This window comes from Populus alba, chromosome 17, assembly GCF_005239225.2.
Source record: "Populus alba chromosome 17, ASM523922v2, whole genome shotgun sequence".
NCBI lineage: Eukaryota > Viridiplantae > Streptophyta > Magnoliopsida > Malpighiales > Salicaceae > Populus > Populus alba.
In genome coordinates, this window is record NC_133300.1 from 11974165 (window position 1) to 11992666 (window position 18502).

Genomic DNA, 18502 nt, shown 5'->3' on the forward strand with positions numbered 1-18502 from the left:
GCTTGATAACTAAATTCTTGGTGCGTGCTTGTCTTTTGTTAGAATTAAGCTACGACCTGACTGCCTTGACAAAATCTGCGTCAAATATGACAGTCTCAGTAGCGACCCAGAAGAAATCCAGAAACATGAGGTCCATCAGAGTCTAGCATGGTTGCAAAAGGAAAGGGACCTGGGTCACTGAGCCACTTAAATTATTGACTCAAGGTCTAGAGAAGTAAAAGCATTAGAGGGTTCAACGTAATTAGAATCTATATAGGAGATGTAACAGCCAGCTTTTAGCAGAAAACTAAACTAAAGCACAGCGTAAGCGGCATTGGCACTTTTCATGGAGGAAAGAAAGCAAAGCAAATCGTACTAACTAAGCTTTACCTCAGTTAGTTTTCTCTGATGATTGCTTTAGGAAAAGGTTAACGCAGCCCTTTCGATAAAGCTATACCAGTCCACAAAACAAGGACAACACATAGCTAGGCAATAAACATAGATGTCTGGAGAGATTTTTTCAATTCATTTTTGGCGTAGTAATTTATACAATATATAATTAATGTTAATCTGCCTTAATTATTTCTAAATACATACATATAATATATTCTTTACCAAGTCTGAAAACGTACTTTCCTTAATTCAGTTTGCATCACAGTGCAGCAACTAATGATTCTTTCCACATGCTCCTTGAAAGGCCTTTTCTTTTTTTTAAACAGGAAACAATGCAAGTGCCAAAATTACAGTAAGGCGCATTCCTAATATCACACAGAATCTCAAGAATATTGCAAATGTTATTGAATAAAAATATATATAAAAGGATCGCTATCCCTAAATTGCTTGCTCTGATTAAGTGGGAACACACACGCACACACTTGGCTATACACGTCAAAAAAAAACTCCATGATCATTTGCAGACGAAAAGTGAAAAAGCTAGCTAGCAAACAGCATAATTCTTAACGTGCATAGACTTTTACTTAGGGAAGGAGAGATGTCTAGCCAAAGCTTGCACGACTCTAGGCGGGCATCGGGGTGTATGATAACTAAATGTAGAAACGTGATGCACAATGATATAAATTATATATTAAAGATTTATTTAGTAGCTTGATATTTTGGGAATAAGATGATTTTTTAATATGGTATTGGAGTCTTGTTGATTAAGTGGTTATGAAATTTAAATATTATCATTTTATTTTATTTGTTAAAAAATTAAAAAATAAAATAATTTGCCTAATTTGAGTCCGAATTAAGCATGCAGCTGCTGGGTATGCTGCTGTGATGAAAGAAAGGTGAAGCAATAATTAGCCTTTCCTGATGTTTAGACCATAGCATTTAACAAGTTATATTAAAAAAAAGAACTCCCTGAATTTAAGAGATTTTCAGGCAAATATATAATTATATGCGGGAAATTATCAATAAATATTACAACTTGATAGTATAATAATATGAAGAAATTAAAAGGTCTGATAAAAGAAGAAATATTTCAGGGGCTTAAAATTGTTGGTATTTAAGCAAAAGCCGCATTAGATCCTTTTTGCCAATCATTTAAGCCAAAAGTATAATAATGTACGGAATTCTTAGCAAGTCTCCACCAGGCATGTATATATATATATATATATATATATATATATATATATATATATATATATATTCACCATTACTTTTGTGCCAAGACAGCCATGGATGGATGGCACAAGGATGCATATGAAGTATTGGCAAAATTTCTGGTAAAAAGACAACATGAAGAAAGAGACGATGTACAGGTCTTTTCTGGCAGGATTTCAAATTCATAAAAGAGAAATCCCCGCAGCACTTATTCTCTCACTTTTGACCGTATTTAGCAAATCCTTCCTCACCACTGTCATAAACACAGTACTTCAATTACTTCCCTTGCAATTCACTTCTTTATTCCTCTCCTCCCCTAAGCCTAAACATGGCAAGAAATATCATATAGCTAGCAAATACCATCTGCTTTCTGTATTATGTGGCCAAAAATGAAAATCCTTAATGCACTGGGAAAAAAACAAAAGAAATCGTAAACGAGCTTTGTTGAGGATTAGAGCTGGTGATCGGGGGGTCAACATGGAGTAAGAAAAAACAAAGGAAATGAATCTTCTTTTTTGTTATTTGAGATCAATAAAGTATTGGGAAATTAAAGCTTAATGAGCAAGATTTAGAGTTTGTGTCAGCCTCTACAAGCCCTTCTTTGCCTAAAGAACCAAAGGGCCGAAAGACATAACAAGATGGAAGTAGGAAATCTATCTTTAATTTGACTCTTAAGACACAAGTACCTGAGCTTTCACTAACAAGAAAAGATTCCCGTAATTGTATGATGATCCTTTCTACAAATGACACTTAACCAGCGCAACAGGAAGAACAAAGTATACATATATTACAAGGAATTCCATCAATACACGCTGTAGAGGTGCGATGATTATTAAAACTGAGGCACTTACCTGAAGGTAGAATAATCAGGAATGTAAAAAGTGCAGACACCCATGTTTAAGCAAAGGTCATTATGGGAATTGGGAAAGGCTTTCTAATGAGGTTTCTATCAGAACAGTTTGATGCCAACACAACTTTTCATGATCTGACAAAGCAACCATGGGGAGAGCATATAAAAAGAGAGATTTGTTACAAAGGATTCTCGCCGAGAAGAAAAGATATCACAATCCTTGAGCCACTGGTTGTCATGATTTCCACAACTGATGTCTATCATGTGGTGGCAGCCACAGTCCCATTATATTTTGTCATGATATTGGCCTACATCTCTGTGAAATGGTGGAAGCTCTTTACACCAGATCAGTGTGCAGGCATAAACAAGTTTCGTTGCTAAATTCTCAATCCGTTATTATCATTCCAAGTCATCTGTAGTATCAATCCCTACAAAATGAACCTGAGACTCATATTCGCCGACTTTCTTCAAAAACTACTCGCCCTTTTAGTGCTGACAGCGCTCGCCAAAATCAGCTCTCGCGGCGGTTGAATTGGATCATCACCGGTCTCTCCCTGTCAACATTGCCCAACACTTTTGATCCTCGGCCTCCCCCTTCTGAGGGCTATGTACGGAGCAGAGGCAGAGCCACTTCTCTCGCAGATAGTTGGCTTGCAGAGCCTGATTTGGTACAATTTTGTTGCTGTTTCTGTTTGAGCTCAATGCCACCAAGGAAGCCACTGTGGCACCATCTTCAGGAACTACAGGTATCTGTATTTCCTTCATAAATAACAACGATACTAACACTAATCCAAAGCATGAGCAGCACCTGCAGATGCATAGATCACTAATAGACTCTTTATTTGAACTCTAAGATAATGAATAGAACGTATTTCAATTCCAATCCTGTTCAGTCAACTTAATTTATAATTAAATATATAGGAGTAGGAGATGGCCCAAGTGGGCCCCGTAAACGTTTCTCCTCTCTGCCCATTTCTCTTGTTTATGAACGTTCCTTCTGTCCGATTGCACAAATGTGAAGCTCATCAACATTTTCCTGTAATAACTCATAATATATGGTTGGCTAAGGTGTGCTACCGCCTGTTAATTAGTACGGCGGTAATTACTTGTAAGCTGTCTTTTTGTTTCTATATATATATATTAATGTCTTCCACATATGGTTTCATGTCTGTGTTAAGGAGATCGAGAGGATCTTCAAGAATCACAATACAAAGAAGGAGAGGAAGTGCAAAGCAGAACAACGAGGAAGGTTAAAGCCAGGCTATTCTTTTTGACGGTGGGGAAGAAGCTAATGAGCAACCCAAATTTTTTATGCTACCATGGTGGCTCTTGTCTGGGCAAGCATACACTTCAGGTACATCTGCAAAAGCATCAGACACATAAAGTTTGGCATTAAAATTGATGTGATCATACTTGAGATCACAGCCTGTTGACGAATTATGATCAAGTAGCTGTTCTTCCTGCTATTACTCAAGTTACAAGGCCACGTTTATCTGTTTTAGGTGGGGAGTGAAATTGCCAGATATTGTTGATAAATCCATAACGATATTGTCAACAGGAGGCTTGGTATGGCGATGTTCAGCTTAGGTATGATCACTATATATCATCAACACATTAACACCCCATCGTCATCAGTTCCCGTCACTAGAATTCTCATTCCATCCAAACACTCAACAGGTCTGTTTATGGCATTGCGGCCCAGCATAATATCATGTGGAATCCGAATGGCTGTGGTCGCCATGGCAATGAAGTTCGTCGCGGGGCCTGCCCTGATGGCAGTCGCTTCCTTCGCCGTTAGACTGGAGGGCACGGTGCTCAGGGTGGCAATTGTGCAGGTACGTAAGATTTGTTTCATTTGCTCAATTATTAGGATACTGGGCCGTTGAACTGTGTGTTTCTTAGTGCAGGCAGCTCTTCCTCAAGGGATCGTTCCGTTCGTCTTCGCAAAAGAGTACAACGTTCATCCAGATACGTTGAGCACAGGGTAACTAATGCTTCACTGCATTCATATATTCAACATCCACCTTTTCTTCTATCGTTTTCCCTGAGAATATTTACTACATGTTTGTTCTGTGTTTCAGGGTGATATTTGGCATGCTCATTGCCATGCCAATAGCACTGGCCTACTACTCCCTGTTAGCACTGTAAATCCAATTGGATTTACCCAAGAAAACTGGAGAAACAGTGAGTTTTCAAGCAATACATGCCCACACAGTTCAGGAAAGGATCAAAGTGTTGAAGATGGATCATACTCTCATCCAGTTTGTTCATTGTTCTTGGACATGTCAAGAACACATTAATCTACCAATTAGACAAAGTTTTCAAAGCTAGTCTAATTATGCATAAACTATTAACTGCTTTCATTTGTGATTAACAGAGAGGAGAACAGACCTAAACGATTCTGAGAAAATTAATGGTTGGATATCTGCTACCTTTTTTTTAATTTCCTCCATTGTAAGGATATATATCCCTCTGACCATGTCTAAATCTCTGTCGTATTTGGAATCATAATGCTAGTAGTATGCCAATGTAAACCTCATTTTATTTATATATATGCGCTGAAATAAAGGCAATAGCTTGAAATGGTTAATTGATGCATTTGTTTGAAAATGTTATTGTTTTTAAAAATATTTTTTATTTAAAAATATATGAAAATAATATTTTTATTATTATTTTTTAAAAAATTATTTTCAACATCAAAATAATTTGAAAACACAAAATAATTAATTTAAAAACAAGAAAAAAAAAAAATTAAATTCAACCAACGCAAAAACAAACGAGTTTTAGTGACTAATGTTTAATCCAAGCAACTCCATGATTTATTATTGAATTATAATTTAGTCTTTATAGTTATCAAGTAATTAATTAGTCGGTCCACTATTAAAAAAAAAAAAACATTTATCAATGTTGATCATAAATCCCAATATTCATTCATGAGACTACATCTTATCTATCATTGACTTGATACATTCAAAGAGTGTTAATCTTAAGGTTTACCTTAATTACGTTTATCTTATCTGCTCCCTTTTTATTGAGAAAATAAATAAATTGAGAAGAAGAAGATGGACTTGATGAAAGGACTAGATACTAATGGATCTTAAAATATGAGGATGGAATTTAGTTTTTGAAACCACAAGGACTGAGTTATAAATTGATCTTTATTCTTTATGCAACATGTCATATACTCACACTTTATAGAGTGCTTTTCATTTAGATATCACTTCTTTCTCCTTCTTTTTTATTTTATAGCGAGCGTGGAAATAAAGCTATGACCTCTTCCTATTTGCATACACGGAAATATTTAAATAATTCACTACATACATGCATGCATGCATGCATATACATACATACATACAGGTTTTTACTTTCTATAACGAGTATTTCCCATGCAGGCAAATACCTAATTAAATAGGTTTTGCAAGGGCCCGGCCAGCCCAGACCTTTTTTTTTTTTTATAATGATTAATTTTTAAAATATTTTTTATATAAAAATAAATTAAAATAATTTTTTTTTATTTTAAAAAAAATTATTTTTAATATTGATAAAAAATATTAAATTCTTTTTAATTTAAAAAAAAAAATTAAAATTCATAAAAAATACAACCTCTTTTCCAAACAATAATATAATTGTTTAAATAATAAAAATTAAGTGTTTTGAAAAATATAATAATGATTATTTTTAAAGTATGTTTATTTAAAAATATATTATTTAATATATAATTTTTTTTAAAATATTAAAATAAATTATTTAAAATAATTTTTTTAAAATCAATTTATTAAAAAAAAAAAAACTGGCTGTAAATAACAAAAAACCTCCTTGAAGGGCTGCTTTTCATCGGAATCTTGGGAGAGAAGAAAAAATCTTTCTTTATTTTTTATTTTGTTATTATTCTGACTGACTGAAAGCGTTGGACATCGGGTTACGAAAATATGAACGAGCACCGCAAATCAACGGCTAAGACCCCCTTATCCTGTCAATCCAACGGTACAAATATCTCAAGAAAAAATAGAAAAGAAAAACCCCACCGATAAAAAAATAATAATCTGAAATTAGGGTTTTGGAGTTTTTGGACTCCTCCTTGCTAGGCAGCTAAGCATATATAAATAAACCCTTTACCTCCACCTTCATCTCATCCATTTCTCTCTGCTACAGCTATAAATCTTTCTCTGTTTCTGTAATCCAATCATGGTTAAGGGTCCAGGTCTTTACAGTGAGATTGGCAAGAAGGCCAGAGGTGCAAAACCCCATTTCTTTCTTTTCTTCTTGTTTTTTGTTATATACAGAGTCGCATGTATATTTATTGGAGGGTTTATCCATTTTTGTTGATGGGTTTTTAATAGATCTCTTGTACAAGGACTACCAGACTGACCACAAGTTTACTCTAAACACCTCCTCTCCTACTGGTGTTGTAAGTGGTTTCCTTTCTTTCTTTCTTTTTTATCTCTATTCCTTCCTCTCGTTCATTTTATCCAGTTTTTTTTTTTTTTTGTCTCCTTCTGCTTCTCATTGTATTTTTTTTTTAAAATTTCATAACCCTTTTGTTTATAATGCCCGCGTTGTGTTAATGTTTCAATTGTTAGGGTAGAAGACATAATTATGGGGGAGAAGTGGATTTTCTTTAATTTTCCTCTATGTTGGGTTTTTGTTTTGTATTATTTATGCATTAGCAAACTAAATGCTAGACATTGTAAATCTTGGTCATTAGTTTTTGAACGCTCTGCTAAACCAAGCCAGGTATCTTTAGTCAGATTGGATTGGAGGTCTTGTTCTTACACTTGTAAGTCTTGATTGTGCTACTGGGATGTCGCAGTTTATAGCAGAAAATCCTTAGCAATTCATTTTCTATGGGTGGATTTCGGAAGTGGGTTGTCATGGATTAGTATTCTATATTTAAATTTTGGTATCTTCACCCCATTTTAATTTATTGACTTTTCTCTCTCGTTATTTTGCAGACTATCACATCCTCTGGAACTAAGAAAGGTGACTTGCTTGTTGCTGATGTTAATACTCAGCTGAAGAACAAGAATATCACAACTGATATCAAAGTGGACACAAGCTCCAATGTAAGATATTTATTTGCTCATCGAGTTAGATGTTATTCCTCTTAATAGTGTTTTTCATGCCTGACCGCGAACTGGATTTTATATGTATGGCACTATAAACTTATTACTGGTAACTGCGTGTACTTATTGATTCAACATGTCATCAAGAGCATATATTTGTAGGATGTTGAAGATTAAGATAGGAAAGGAGCTCATGCTTGATCCATAGTCCTTTCAGTAATTTCTTGTGTTGTGTAACCATAGTTAAGGTTTCTAGCATAAGATTTTTACAATGGTTCCCATTCTCATATAATGTGCATTATTATTTTGGTAAAACTTTTTTTTTTTTTTTCAATTTGTATTTATATCTTTTGGTTGCCTGGATCTGTGTTAAACATCAATTATCTTACCTTCAATTTGCTTTGCCACCAGCTTTTTACAACCATTACGGTTGATGAGCCTGCCCCTGGTCTGAAGGCAATCTTCAGCTTCAAAGTTCCTGATCAAAGGTCTGGCAAGGTAAGCTATTTAATAGTGTATCTACTCTCTCCCTCTCCCACTCTTGTTTTCTTGAGAAATGCAAAGAACTTATGAAATCATGCTCGCAGAAATTCCTCTGCTCCCTAAAGATTCACAGATATGCAAATGCTGACCATTGTGATTTCTGCTCATTTTGATAATTATGTTCTAACAGGTGGAAATACAGTATCTGCATGACTATGCAGCTGTAAGCTCAAGCGTTGGGTTGACAGTAAACCCCACTGTTAACTTCTCAGGTGTGATTGGGACCAATGTCGCCTCACTTGGAACAGATCTTTCATTTGACACCAAAACTGGTGACTTCATCAAATGCAATGCTGGAGTTAGCTTGTCAAAAGTTGACCTGATTGCCTCATTGACTTTGTGAGTAGTTCATCTGTGCAAATTAGTTTGAAATGCCAGATCAACAACATGCATGATTTCTGTTCATTGTGAAGAGTGTTTTTTTGTTTTAGTTTCTTGCTCTTTCTAGATCTTAATATTAATACCAATTGCTACAAGGGGTTTTTTTTTTTTTTCAAAAAAAAAAAAGCCTAAGTGGGGACGTGTAAAAAATAGGAGCAAAAAAGGGACGAAATCAGACGAAATCATATTGAAATCTACATTTTTAACTGTCAAATTGGTTAACATCTTCTTTTATATACCTAGTAATTTATATCTTAGTTTTCATTTTTCTCTTTTGTATTCTGTAGCTTGTTTTGTGTATCTTTAACTTGATTTTGCAATCAAATTATTTTTAACAATCAAATCATTTTTTGTAGTCTCTTATGATTACATTTAATTTTTTGTTAGTTAAATCTACATCATAAAATTAGGAACTTGAAATAATTATCTGTCTCTTCTATATATATTATTTTGCCATTTGAGATCCTGGCTTCTCTCCTTGCTACATGTATATGATAGAAGTGAGCTGGCTCATTCATTAAATTACTATAGTATTTGTCATACTTATAATGAGTATATGACATTGACGCAGGAATGACAAGGGTGACTCTCTCATCGCATCCTACTACCATATTGTGAACCCCTTGACTGCTGTTGGTGCAGAAGTGAGTCATAGTTTCTCATCCAATGAGAACACCATCACTGTTGGTGCACAGCATGCATTGGATCCATTGACGACATTGAAGGCACGGGTGAACAATGCTGGCAAAGCAAGTGCTCTTGTTCAGCATCAGTGGCGGCCGAAGTCTTTCTTCACTGTTTCTGGAGAGGTAGACACCAAGGCGATTGAGAAGACTGCAAAAGTTGGATTGGCTCTAGCTCTCAAGCCATGACCGTGCTGCCCCATTATAAAGAGGAGGCTGCATAGATGTCTCTCTAGACTCACTTTCTTCTGTTACTAAGGTTGGTTGTGACTCTTTGGACAGCGTTCTCATGGTGATGCCTCTCTTTCTGTTTTACTGGTTTTCAATGTAAAAATAAAATTTAGAGGGGTCATACCATGCCGGCACCTTATGAATTCTCGCAATCTTTTGCTCAGTCCAAGCTAAACTGAGATGGAATATCAGTTATTTTAGAGGGTTTAGTTCATAATTTTGTTCCCTCAATTTGCATTTCTGCAGTTCTAAATCAGGTTTTACCTTCTTCGTGGCATTGCTGGAGATGGTTTACCAAAGTAATTGTTAATTTCTTGTTTGGTGTCCCCAAATGCTAATTGGTGAGTGGTATTATACTACTATATGTTGGACTCTTGAACACTTAAGGGGTCATAGCCCCAATCCCACCACTAGTAATGTTGCTGAGCTTGGATAAAGCGTGGGTGCCTATCCTCATCTTTTTTTGTTTTTTTTATTTGTACCTGGGATTGGTTTGATTTTCTCAAAAGCTATAAATATCAAGTGGAAAGAATGGAAAATTATTAAATGGACCACGTATTTTATGAGTAGCTTCTTCCATTCCATGCCTTTGGAATTCGAATAATGCCATGCAGTATTTTCATGTTTTGCGATGATTCTTGTCAGCTTATGAATGTCACAATCTTAAATTGCCAAGCCGCTTATATGTGGTCCTGATATGTGGTCGATCTCCTAGTGTGATAGGTTGTTAGCCACCCATTCACTAGGTGAGTCTCATGCCACTGATCTTTAGCTGAGCAACGCCTTTCATGGAGCATTTTAGAGCTCCGAGCAGCTCGAAGCCATGAGCATGTGAACCATATGGATGAAAATTGCACGCAATTCACAAACATATTAAGAACCACAGAATTCACGATAGCAGCTCTCGTATATCTACTTAAGTTGCACAATCGTATACCATTTGATTAAAGTTTAAATGAAGAAACACACAAAACAGCATATAGGGAATTTGCTTCATAACGTATAGGTAGTTACTGAGGAGCAGATGCCTGAAGCAGGCCATCTCTGATCTGGGTAGCAATGTCCCTAACAGCACCAGGGCCGTGAGGGATGAAAACTGCTGAGGATTTACTGGCCGCACCAATCTCCTTCATGGTGTCAAAGTACTGTGTGATAAGCACCATGTCCAAAACATCCTTAGCTGAAGTTCCTGGCACATTATCGGAGAAGCCAAGCACGCTGTCTCTCAGACCATCCACAATTGCCGGGCAATACCTAATCCGGCTAGGTACTTGGACTCAGCCTCACCCTCAGCTCGCTTAATCTGGATGATTTTCTCAGCTTCTGCTTTCTCATTAGCAGCTAGCCTCATCCTTGCAGCTGTAGAAGTTTCAACAACTTGTCAGAAAGAGAAACATAACCGGGAAGAACAGTTCAGCCCATCAAAATCCAGTTAGTCATAAGCGAGACTTGATTTACACTAAATAAGCGGGAAACAATCATGGATATCTTTCTTTTTTTATAGTAATCGAGAACAATCATGGATATCTCACCAGCATTAATCTCATTCATGGCCCGTTTCACATGTTCATCAGGTTCTATATCAACAATGAGAGTCTGGACGATTTCATAACCATATGCAGACATGGCCTAATTATCATTGCAAAATTAAGATGTCAGATGTCAAGAAAGAATTGTGCGTGGTCTAGGAACATCGGAGAATTTTGTTTTGACCCTTTGATCGGATGCATACCTTTTCAAGCTCCTCTTCAACAGCTCTTGCTATTTCGTTCTTCTGCTCGAAAACATCATCCAAGAGTAGTTTTGGAACACTTGCCCTGATCACTGAGAAATTGCATAAATTAAGTTCAGTTCCTAATGCATTACATTCTCCTGTGAAAACCACTGATAACAGTTTTCTTATAGTTCATACCATCAAAAACATAGGCTTGGATTTGAGATCGAGTGTTGGTAAGTTTGTAGAAAGCATCACTTGCTTTGTCAGCAAGGGCACGGTATTGCACCGACGCAACAACATTGACAAACACATTATCCTGCAGAAGAGAACAGAAATAGACAAGACACAGTCAGATCATGCCTGGTACATCCAAGCGAGTTAGAGATAAGCCACGCAATGACTTGCAGACTACCTTTGTCTTTGTCTCGCAACGAACATCCAACTGCTGCAATCGAAGTGTGAGATGGCCAGCAACCTGACTTCCAAGGTACCATGGCATGCAGTGGCATCCAGGTTGAAGAACTTCATTAAACTTTCCAAAGCTCTCCTTGATAACAACCGTGGATTGGTCCACTTTTACACAGCCTAACAGGTTGCCCATTTCTGTATGCGATTTCTGAATTCTATAATTCACTGAAGAAATAGAAAAAAGGAAGTTGAGATTCCATTCATCTACTAAGACGGCAAGTAAAAGTGAAGCGAGCAATATCTATGTTTTTGCCCAATCATCCCAGGTCATGCTAACTTTCTAAAAAGATTGAAACCGGAAAGCACATGCATAAACGTTTCATAGAGGAATCATCCAGACTTGGAAACAAAGACCTGTGTGCAAGAGATCTTCTTAATGTCGTTGAACTTGGAAACATAATAACCGAAGAGGCATCAGTGCTTCAAATTTCATGTATATAGATTATATAGACTATCCTGTATGCAAACATCTTAGTTATTTGAAGTTGCTTGGTATCAAAGCTGTTGCAAGCTGAGTTTTGACAATTAGTAAGCAAAAGCTAGTCAACTTTCAAAAATTACAAAGCTCAAACAACATTCAACAACCACGACCACTAAGTTTCATAAGAAAGGCACCGGGGAGGATTGCCTCTGTGTGTGTGTGTGTGAGAGAGAGAGAGAGAGAGACGAACCAGAAAGTGCAGCAAAAGCTAGTCAACTTTCAAAAATTACAAAGCTCAAACAACATTCAACAACCACGACCACTAAGTTTCATAAGAAAGGCACCGGGGAGGATTGCCTCTGTGTGTGTGTGTGTGTGTGAGAGAGAGAGAGAGAGAGAGAGAGACGAACCAGAAAGTGCAGATGGCGGAGAAGGCAAATGGAGAAACGGAGGATAAATATAGCTGTTTCAAAGCGTTCAAAAACAAGAGATCAAACCTCCCACCGTATTGCCTTCACCAGGCTACTATTCTAATGGGAAATAGTGCCCTATCCTGCCATTTCGAAACAGCTAAAAACGTGCAGTGTTTTTCTGGCTCATAATATCATTCTTCACCTGTATTATTTGGAGCATATCTAATAGACGTGTTAATTGATTAATTATATCAGTAAATCATCTAAGAAATTCCCTGCTTTGTTCTCCACTACATAGTATATATCACCTCTCCAATACACAAAAGTCAATGGAAGAGGATAAATACCACTGCCCTTGTAGTTATCAATCCATGTCATATTAGCTGTAGGAAAACAAAAAAGAATAAACAAGTGGCCTTCCGGAGCATTTTCTACGATTATACTCCATTAATGTATAAAAGAAAAACGAAGCCAGACCACGACTGTCCATGCTTTCAGCTGATAAGGGACCTTCATCAAATAATAACCAGCTAGGAAGCCTATGCTTAAAGGAATGTGCCCTTCGTGATGAAAACAATTGACCTGGTTCTTCTAATAAATCCTCTCCCTCCTCCATCCACTTGTCATGGTTGTGGCCTGCAATAACATTATTCAGGTCAATGGTATTGCTGCGCCGCCGGTTTGATGACTTTTTCTTCTAAAAAGTCTAGCTAATGTGTTTTTTAATAATAATAATATTGAAAAACAAAAAGAAAAAAAGCCCACAAAACTTTGTGAAAGCTACTACAACGCACCCTTTAATTTTTGTTGATTCAATCATATCATTGTCATATTTCCGTGCAAGTTTAGTGCCCGTTTGGTAACGTGGCTGCGGGTGAGGTTCACCCATAGCCACACCAAATACCGTTTGGTTAAAACAAAAACTTCCTTTTGATGATGGGACCATCAAATTCTCAGCCGCGCCACATGTTTTGGAGGTAGAAAAGCAGAACAGTGGAGCACGGCTCCACTGTTCACTGAACAGTGAAGCCATGCTCCACAGTTGCAACAGTGCGAGTGAATTAATTCACTCGCACTGTTTTTTTTTTTAAAAAAAAAAACATTGTAAGAAGTTTATATTTTTTTTTTGAAAAAATAGTGCAATTAATTGATTTTACTCGCATTGTTCACGTGAACATGAACAATATTATATTTTTTAAAAATTAGTTTAAGGTGAATTAAATTTACTCGTATTGTAATCTCAATTTTATTCCTGATAATATTTTATTTAATTTTATTGCACGCTCAAAAAATTATTTTTTCTGTAGTTCTTGTCGAATAAATTTTGTACATAATAAAATTGTAAATTTTTTTAAAAAAATATGTTTTACTTGAAAAACTAGTATTTAATATTATTTAATAACACTACATAAAAAAATTCAGTTTTTATTTTTATTTATATTTTAATTGTGTTTTATTCAAAACTTAAAAGGAGATCACTTAATGACGTAATAAAAAATTCAGTTTTTGTTGTTGCGCGCTTAAGAAACCATGAAAAATATAGTCCTTGTTGGATAGATTTCATATGTAATGACATTGCACATAGTTTAATAGAAGAATAAAAAATATTTGATATCAATATTATTTATTTCATGATATAATAACAGTGGTTAAATCTAAAATATTTAAATTAAAAATCATTAATATATATATATATATATATTTTTTTTTTTTAATTATTTTATAAACCTCAATTTAAAAAGTATTTTTTTACCAAACACATTAAACTACTTTTTATTCAACCTCAATTTCAACCACAGTTTTAACCAAACATATATTTTTTTCAAACCAACCTCAACTAAAAATACTTTTTATAAAAACAACTTTTTTTAAAACCACAACCACAACAAACCTCAAGACCAAACATACCCTTAATATTGGAAAGGCTCCATGATACAACTCAGGTCAACTGCAGCTTCTTCGTTTGAGAACTCCGTGGAACACGAAGCCTAAAGCTATATTGGATATCTAGCTGGCTTGAAATAAAGCCAAATGTCTCTCACATCTCCCACCTTCAGTTGGTAAACAAATTATAGTCCTAGGGCTAGAATTCATTCTATCAAAACTCTGCCTCTGGAAGCCCGGGCCATGAAAGAGCAACTCCACATTAGATTAGATGCAAAGAGAAAATGCATATGCATCAGCCTGCTTTTCAAGATAAATCAGTAATTTATAACAGAGAGACTGGCATATCGAGTAGAGGAACTACATCTGTACCAGTTGATTTAAACATCTTCCAAATCCAATATACTACTTACAAGCCACTGCCTGATTACATGCACCGCTTCATAGACATGAAAAAAACACAACGATAATCAGAGTCTTTCTTATTTGCAGCTCACAAATTCTGAAAAAGCCAGAGATAAAACTTAAGATGCCAAACATCAACCAAACAAATCCATTCAAAGCTTGAATTCCATCACTACTGAGCAGAATTTCCCTGAAGAAGTCCATCGCGAATCTGTGAAGTGATGTCTCTCACTGCGCCTGGTCCATGAGGGATGAAAACAGAAGATGACTTTGAGGATGCCCCAATCTCCTTCATGGTATCAAAGTACTGAGTCACCAGCACCATATCCATCACGTCCTTGGCACTCGTACCAGGCACATTCTCAGAGAAGGCAAGCACGCTATCCCTCAGTCCATCAACAATGGCCTGACGTTGACGAGCTATGCCAAGCCCTGATAGGTATTTGGACTCTGCCTCTCCTTCAGCCCGCTTGATCTGCAATATTTTCTCAGCTTCTGCTTTCTCATTTGCTGCCACCCTCAGTCTAGCAGCTGCTCATGACAATGGCAGAAGGATCAAAATTGAACTCTTGAAACTGTACTCAAAGCACAAGTTTCTAACACTAATATATACTAATGAAATTTCTCTGAGCTGATGAAGCAAAAATGGTCAATTAGTTTTCCATAGTAACTACATAGTACAATATTCATGTTAATTTCCCATTTTGGATCAAATACCCACTCATACATGAAGGAATGCTACATGTTTTAGTAAGCAACAAAAGCTTACATACACACTAGGGAATCATTTATTCAAATAATTTGCTGATTTTGAATATCTGGTATCCATGCAATAGTTCCTAAATAAATTCATTGCAAAAGGCTTGCAGGAATATTAGTATCAGAGAGAAATTCAACAATCAATACTTCAAATTAATGTTGGGAGTCTCGAACTTTACCAGCATTTATCTCATTCATTGCTCTCTTAACATTAATATCCGGCTCAATATCCACAATAAGTGTCTGAACAATTTCATACCCATAGGCAGACATGGCCTATGAAGGGAAAGCACCATGATTAGAAATCCTCAAAATATTGTGCAGCAGAAAGTAATCTACCCAAAACTATAAGCTCCACAGAACACAGTAAGTTGATACCTTTTCAAGCTCGTCTTCAACAGCCTTTGCAATATCGTTTTTCTGCTCAAAAGTATCATCCAAAAGCAATTTTGGCACACTTGCCCTGATTACTGCAGACACGGAAATTAAATCCAAGTATTATTAACAATTTCCCCTATGCCTCTGTAGACACAATTTGTGTTTCTACAGCCTCTTACAACAACTTCAATGCCATTGCTTTGTTTAATCAGTTTAAAAACCTTGAACTCCGATATCATTTCTTTTATCCAGCATTCCAAAAAAAATTTTCATAAAGCAGATCTACATACCATCAAAAACATAGGCCTGGATTTGTGCCTTGGTGTTGGAGAGCTTATAGAAGGCATCAGATGCTTTCTCTGCCATGGCCCGATACTGAATAGATGCAACAACAGTGACAAATACATTATCCTGAAAAGACAACATTGTCCAAATTTATGAGCAAAAACACAGCAGCAATAATACATAAAACAGTAAAGGAGCAATTGTTATTAATTAGAAGGGAAGAAAGTAATGAGTTAACCTTAGTTTTTGTTTCACATCTAACATCGAGTTGCTGCACACGAAGAGAAAGTCCACCAGCCACTTGGTATCCAAAACACCAAGGCAAGCAGTGACATCCAGGCTCCAGCACATCAACAAACTTTCCAAACTGTTCCTTAATAGCAACATTAGACTGATCCACTTGAAGGCAACCAAATGCTTGACCCATCTTCTCTTCTTCTTCTTCTTCTGTCCTGCAAGCAGCAGCAGCAGCGGATTAAAACCCGAATTCTTGTAAGCCAGAAAACCAATTTTCCACAACTTGTTATATTTCATTTATCGTTGGACAAAAACAGAAGAAACAGAGATTAAAAAAAAATCCATCTAATATGGAAAATTGGAGCTTCTATAATACTTTTCTCCCTTTATTTCAGTGGCTGGATTGAAAAAAATGTCTGAAAATCAAAGGGGCTTTGTCCTTCAGACTGCTTCTAAAAACAAAGAAAGAAAGCCCATAATTTTCATTCAACTTAACAAACATCCTTCATCTTCAATTTACTCTTGTCTTGTTTCTCAACAACCAAACAGATGTTAATTCTCAAATTGGATCTACCAAATTAACAGTATTTTTCACATTGATTGTTTTAAAAAAACTAATTTTAACACACATAATTACTTTGATATTTTCTCCAGCTTTTTCTTTTTGGCTTTTTTAGAAACGAAACGCAGGAAAGAAAAAAAAAACGGCAGAGCATATTCAAGCGAACACAACGAGAATCACAGGAAATCTCCAAGAACAAAATTTCTTTCAAAACCCAGCCTCTACAAAACATAAGACTTTCGAAAGCTCCTTTTTTTTCAGAACAAAATCCTAAAAAAACAGTAAGTTTTTGTTTAGAAACACAAAAAATTCCATGAATCAAACACAGCGTTCACGCATGTTGCCAACTGTTTATTTTCTTCTGTTTTCTCAAGATCCAAACAAAATAGAGTAATAGAAAATCATAAAGAAGAGATAAATACCTGTTCTTGTTTTTCTTGCTGATGACAACAGAGAGAGAGAGATAGAGAGTTTGTGATATTTTCTCTTGATGAATGAGCAACGAACAAAATTGGCAATTTGACAGCGTCTATTATAATCCTATGTCTATTATAATCCTATGTCTGATACAAATTGATGGAAAAATCCATGTTAGATCATAGATTAACCAGCGGTTATTTTCTAGGATTTATTTGAAAAGAAAGAGACAGATGCAATTGCATCTGTCTCTTTCTTTTCAAATATATATATTGCATAAATATATTTATGACGTGAATGATAATGCAAATTTACAGAAATAAATACAAAAATTTAAACAGAATTTAAAATGAAATATATTTTGAAAGTGAAATTTAAAAGAACATTATTGGAAATTTATATTAAATTTAATATGACAAATAATGGTCGTAAAGTTTAGATCCAAGGAGTATGAATCTCTTTATATGATAAATAATAATGCATAAAGTTATAGGAAAATTTGAGTATGCTACAACATCTCTTTATATGATAAATAATAATACATAAAGTTATAGGAAAATTTGAGTATGCTACAAGAGAATAAGTATTTGATATCTTTTATTGAAAAACTCTTTTATATAGTTCTGGTTTTAAGTCGGGAAAAGTCTTTCTTATATAAAAAAGAATAAGGTTGTAATCTTTGAAATTTTTTCTTAAGTAAATGATTTGTTTTTTTAAAAAATTGAAAAAGTTGTTTGCTAATTATCACATAAAGTTATTTGTTATTTATGCAAGTGAAGGATCACATTAGAGAGTGAGTATGATGGTTTGAGCCTGATGGTTTGAAGGATATAAACTTAGTGACATCAATGTGTTAGGAATTTAGACTAAGGATTTGAGTCTATCATCTTAGCATTTTAATGTTCTTATAACTATTCCATGAAAGTATGTTTGAGACTTTTGGTTTATGCTACAAAAGAATCCCACCATTTTACCTCATATCTTTTAATAAGGATGGGATACCCATGCTAGGTATTGTATTCAAAATACCAAAAGCAAACCCAGAAGACAAAGAATTTGGAACAAAAAAAAAGAGAATTGGTAGGATTTTTTTTTCTTAGTTTTTTAGGGTTTAAAATTTTGTTTGAAGTAAATAAACTGTTTTCAACTAAAAGGTGAGATTTTATTACTTTGTAAGTACAACCGAAGTAATCCTACCATTAAAGAAACCAATTAGATAAA

At 35.3% G+C, this 18502-nt stretch overlaps 2 protein-coding genes and 2 pseudogenes across 3 annotated transcripts; 2 read left to right on the forward strand and 2 right to left on the reverse strand.

The window, feature by feature from the left end:
- Positions 1-2641: 2641 nt before the first annotated feature.
- On the forward strand, positions 2642-4997 carry LOC118054923 (probable auxin efflux carrier component 8; annotated as a pseudogene).
- Positions 4998-6486: 1489 nt separating this feature from the next.
- Positions 6487-9552, forward strand: LOC118054918 (mitochondrial outer membrane protein porin of 34 kDa). Its single transcript, XM_035066688.2, has 6 exons — positions 6487-6668; positions 6775-6842; positions 7387-7497; positions 7909-7995; positions 8171-8379; positions 8993-9552. Exons 1-6 carry the CDS (start codon positions 6620-6622, stop codon positions 9291-9293), a joined length of 825 nt encoding a protein of 274 aa, XP_034922579.1. The 5' UTR covers positions 6487-6619; the 3' UTR covers positions 9294-9552.
- Positions 9553-10176: 624 nt separating this feature from the next.
- On the reverse strand, positions 10177-12333 carry LOC118054917 (hypersensitive-induced response protein 1-like; annotated as a pseudogene).
- A 2209-nt stretch (positions 12334-14542) lies between these two features.
- Positions 14543-17505, reverse strand: LOC118054919 (hypersensitive-induced response protein 2). Of its 2 annotated transcripts, none has more exons than XM_035066690.2 (6): positions 17287-17505; positions 16304-16509; positions 16071-16191; positions 15781-15872; positions 15582-15678; positions 14543-15174 (listed from the first exon to the last, which is right to left on the reverse strand). In XM_035066690.2, the coding sequence occupies exons 2-6, from the start codon at positions 16490-16492 to the stop codon at positions 14816-14818; spliced, it is 858 nt and encodes a 285-aa protein (XP_034922581.1). In that variant the 5' UTR covers positions 16493-16509; positions 17287-17505; the 3' UTR covers positions 14543-14815. The 2 variants fall into 2 exon arrangements, with proteins under 2 accessions (XP_034922581.1, XP_034922580.1); XM_035066689.2 differs by having other exon boundaries at positions 16304-16517.
- Between the last annotated feature and the right edge of the window lie 997 nt (positions 17506-18502).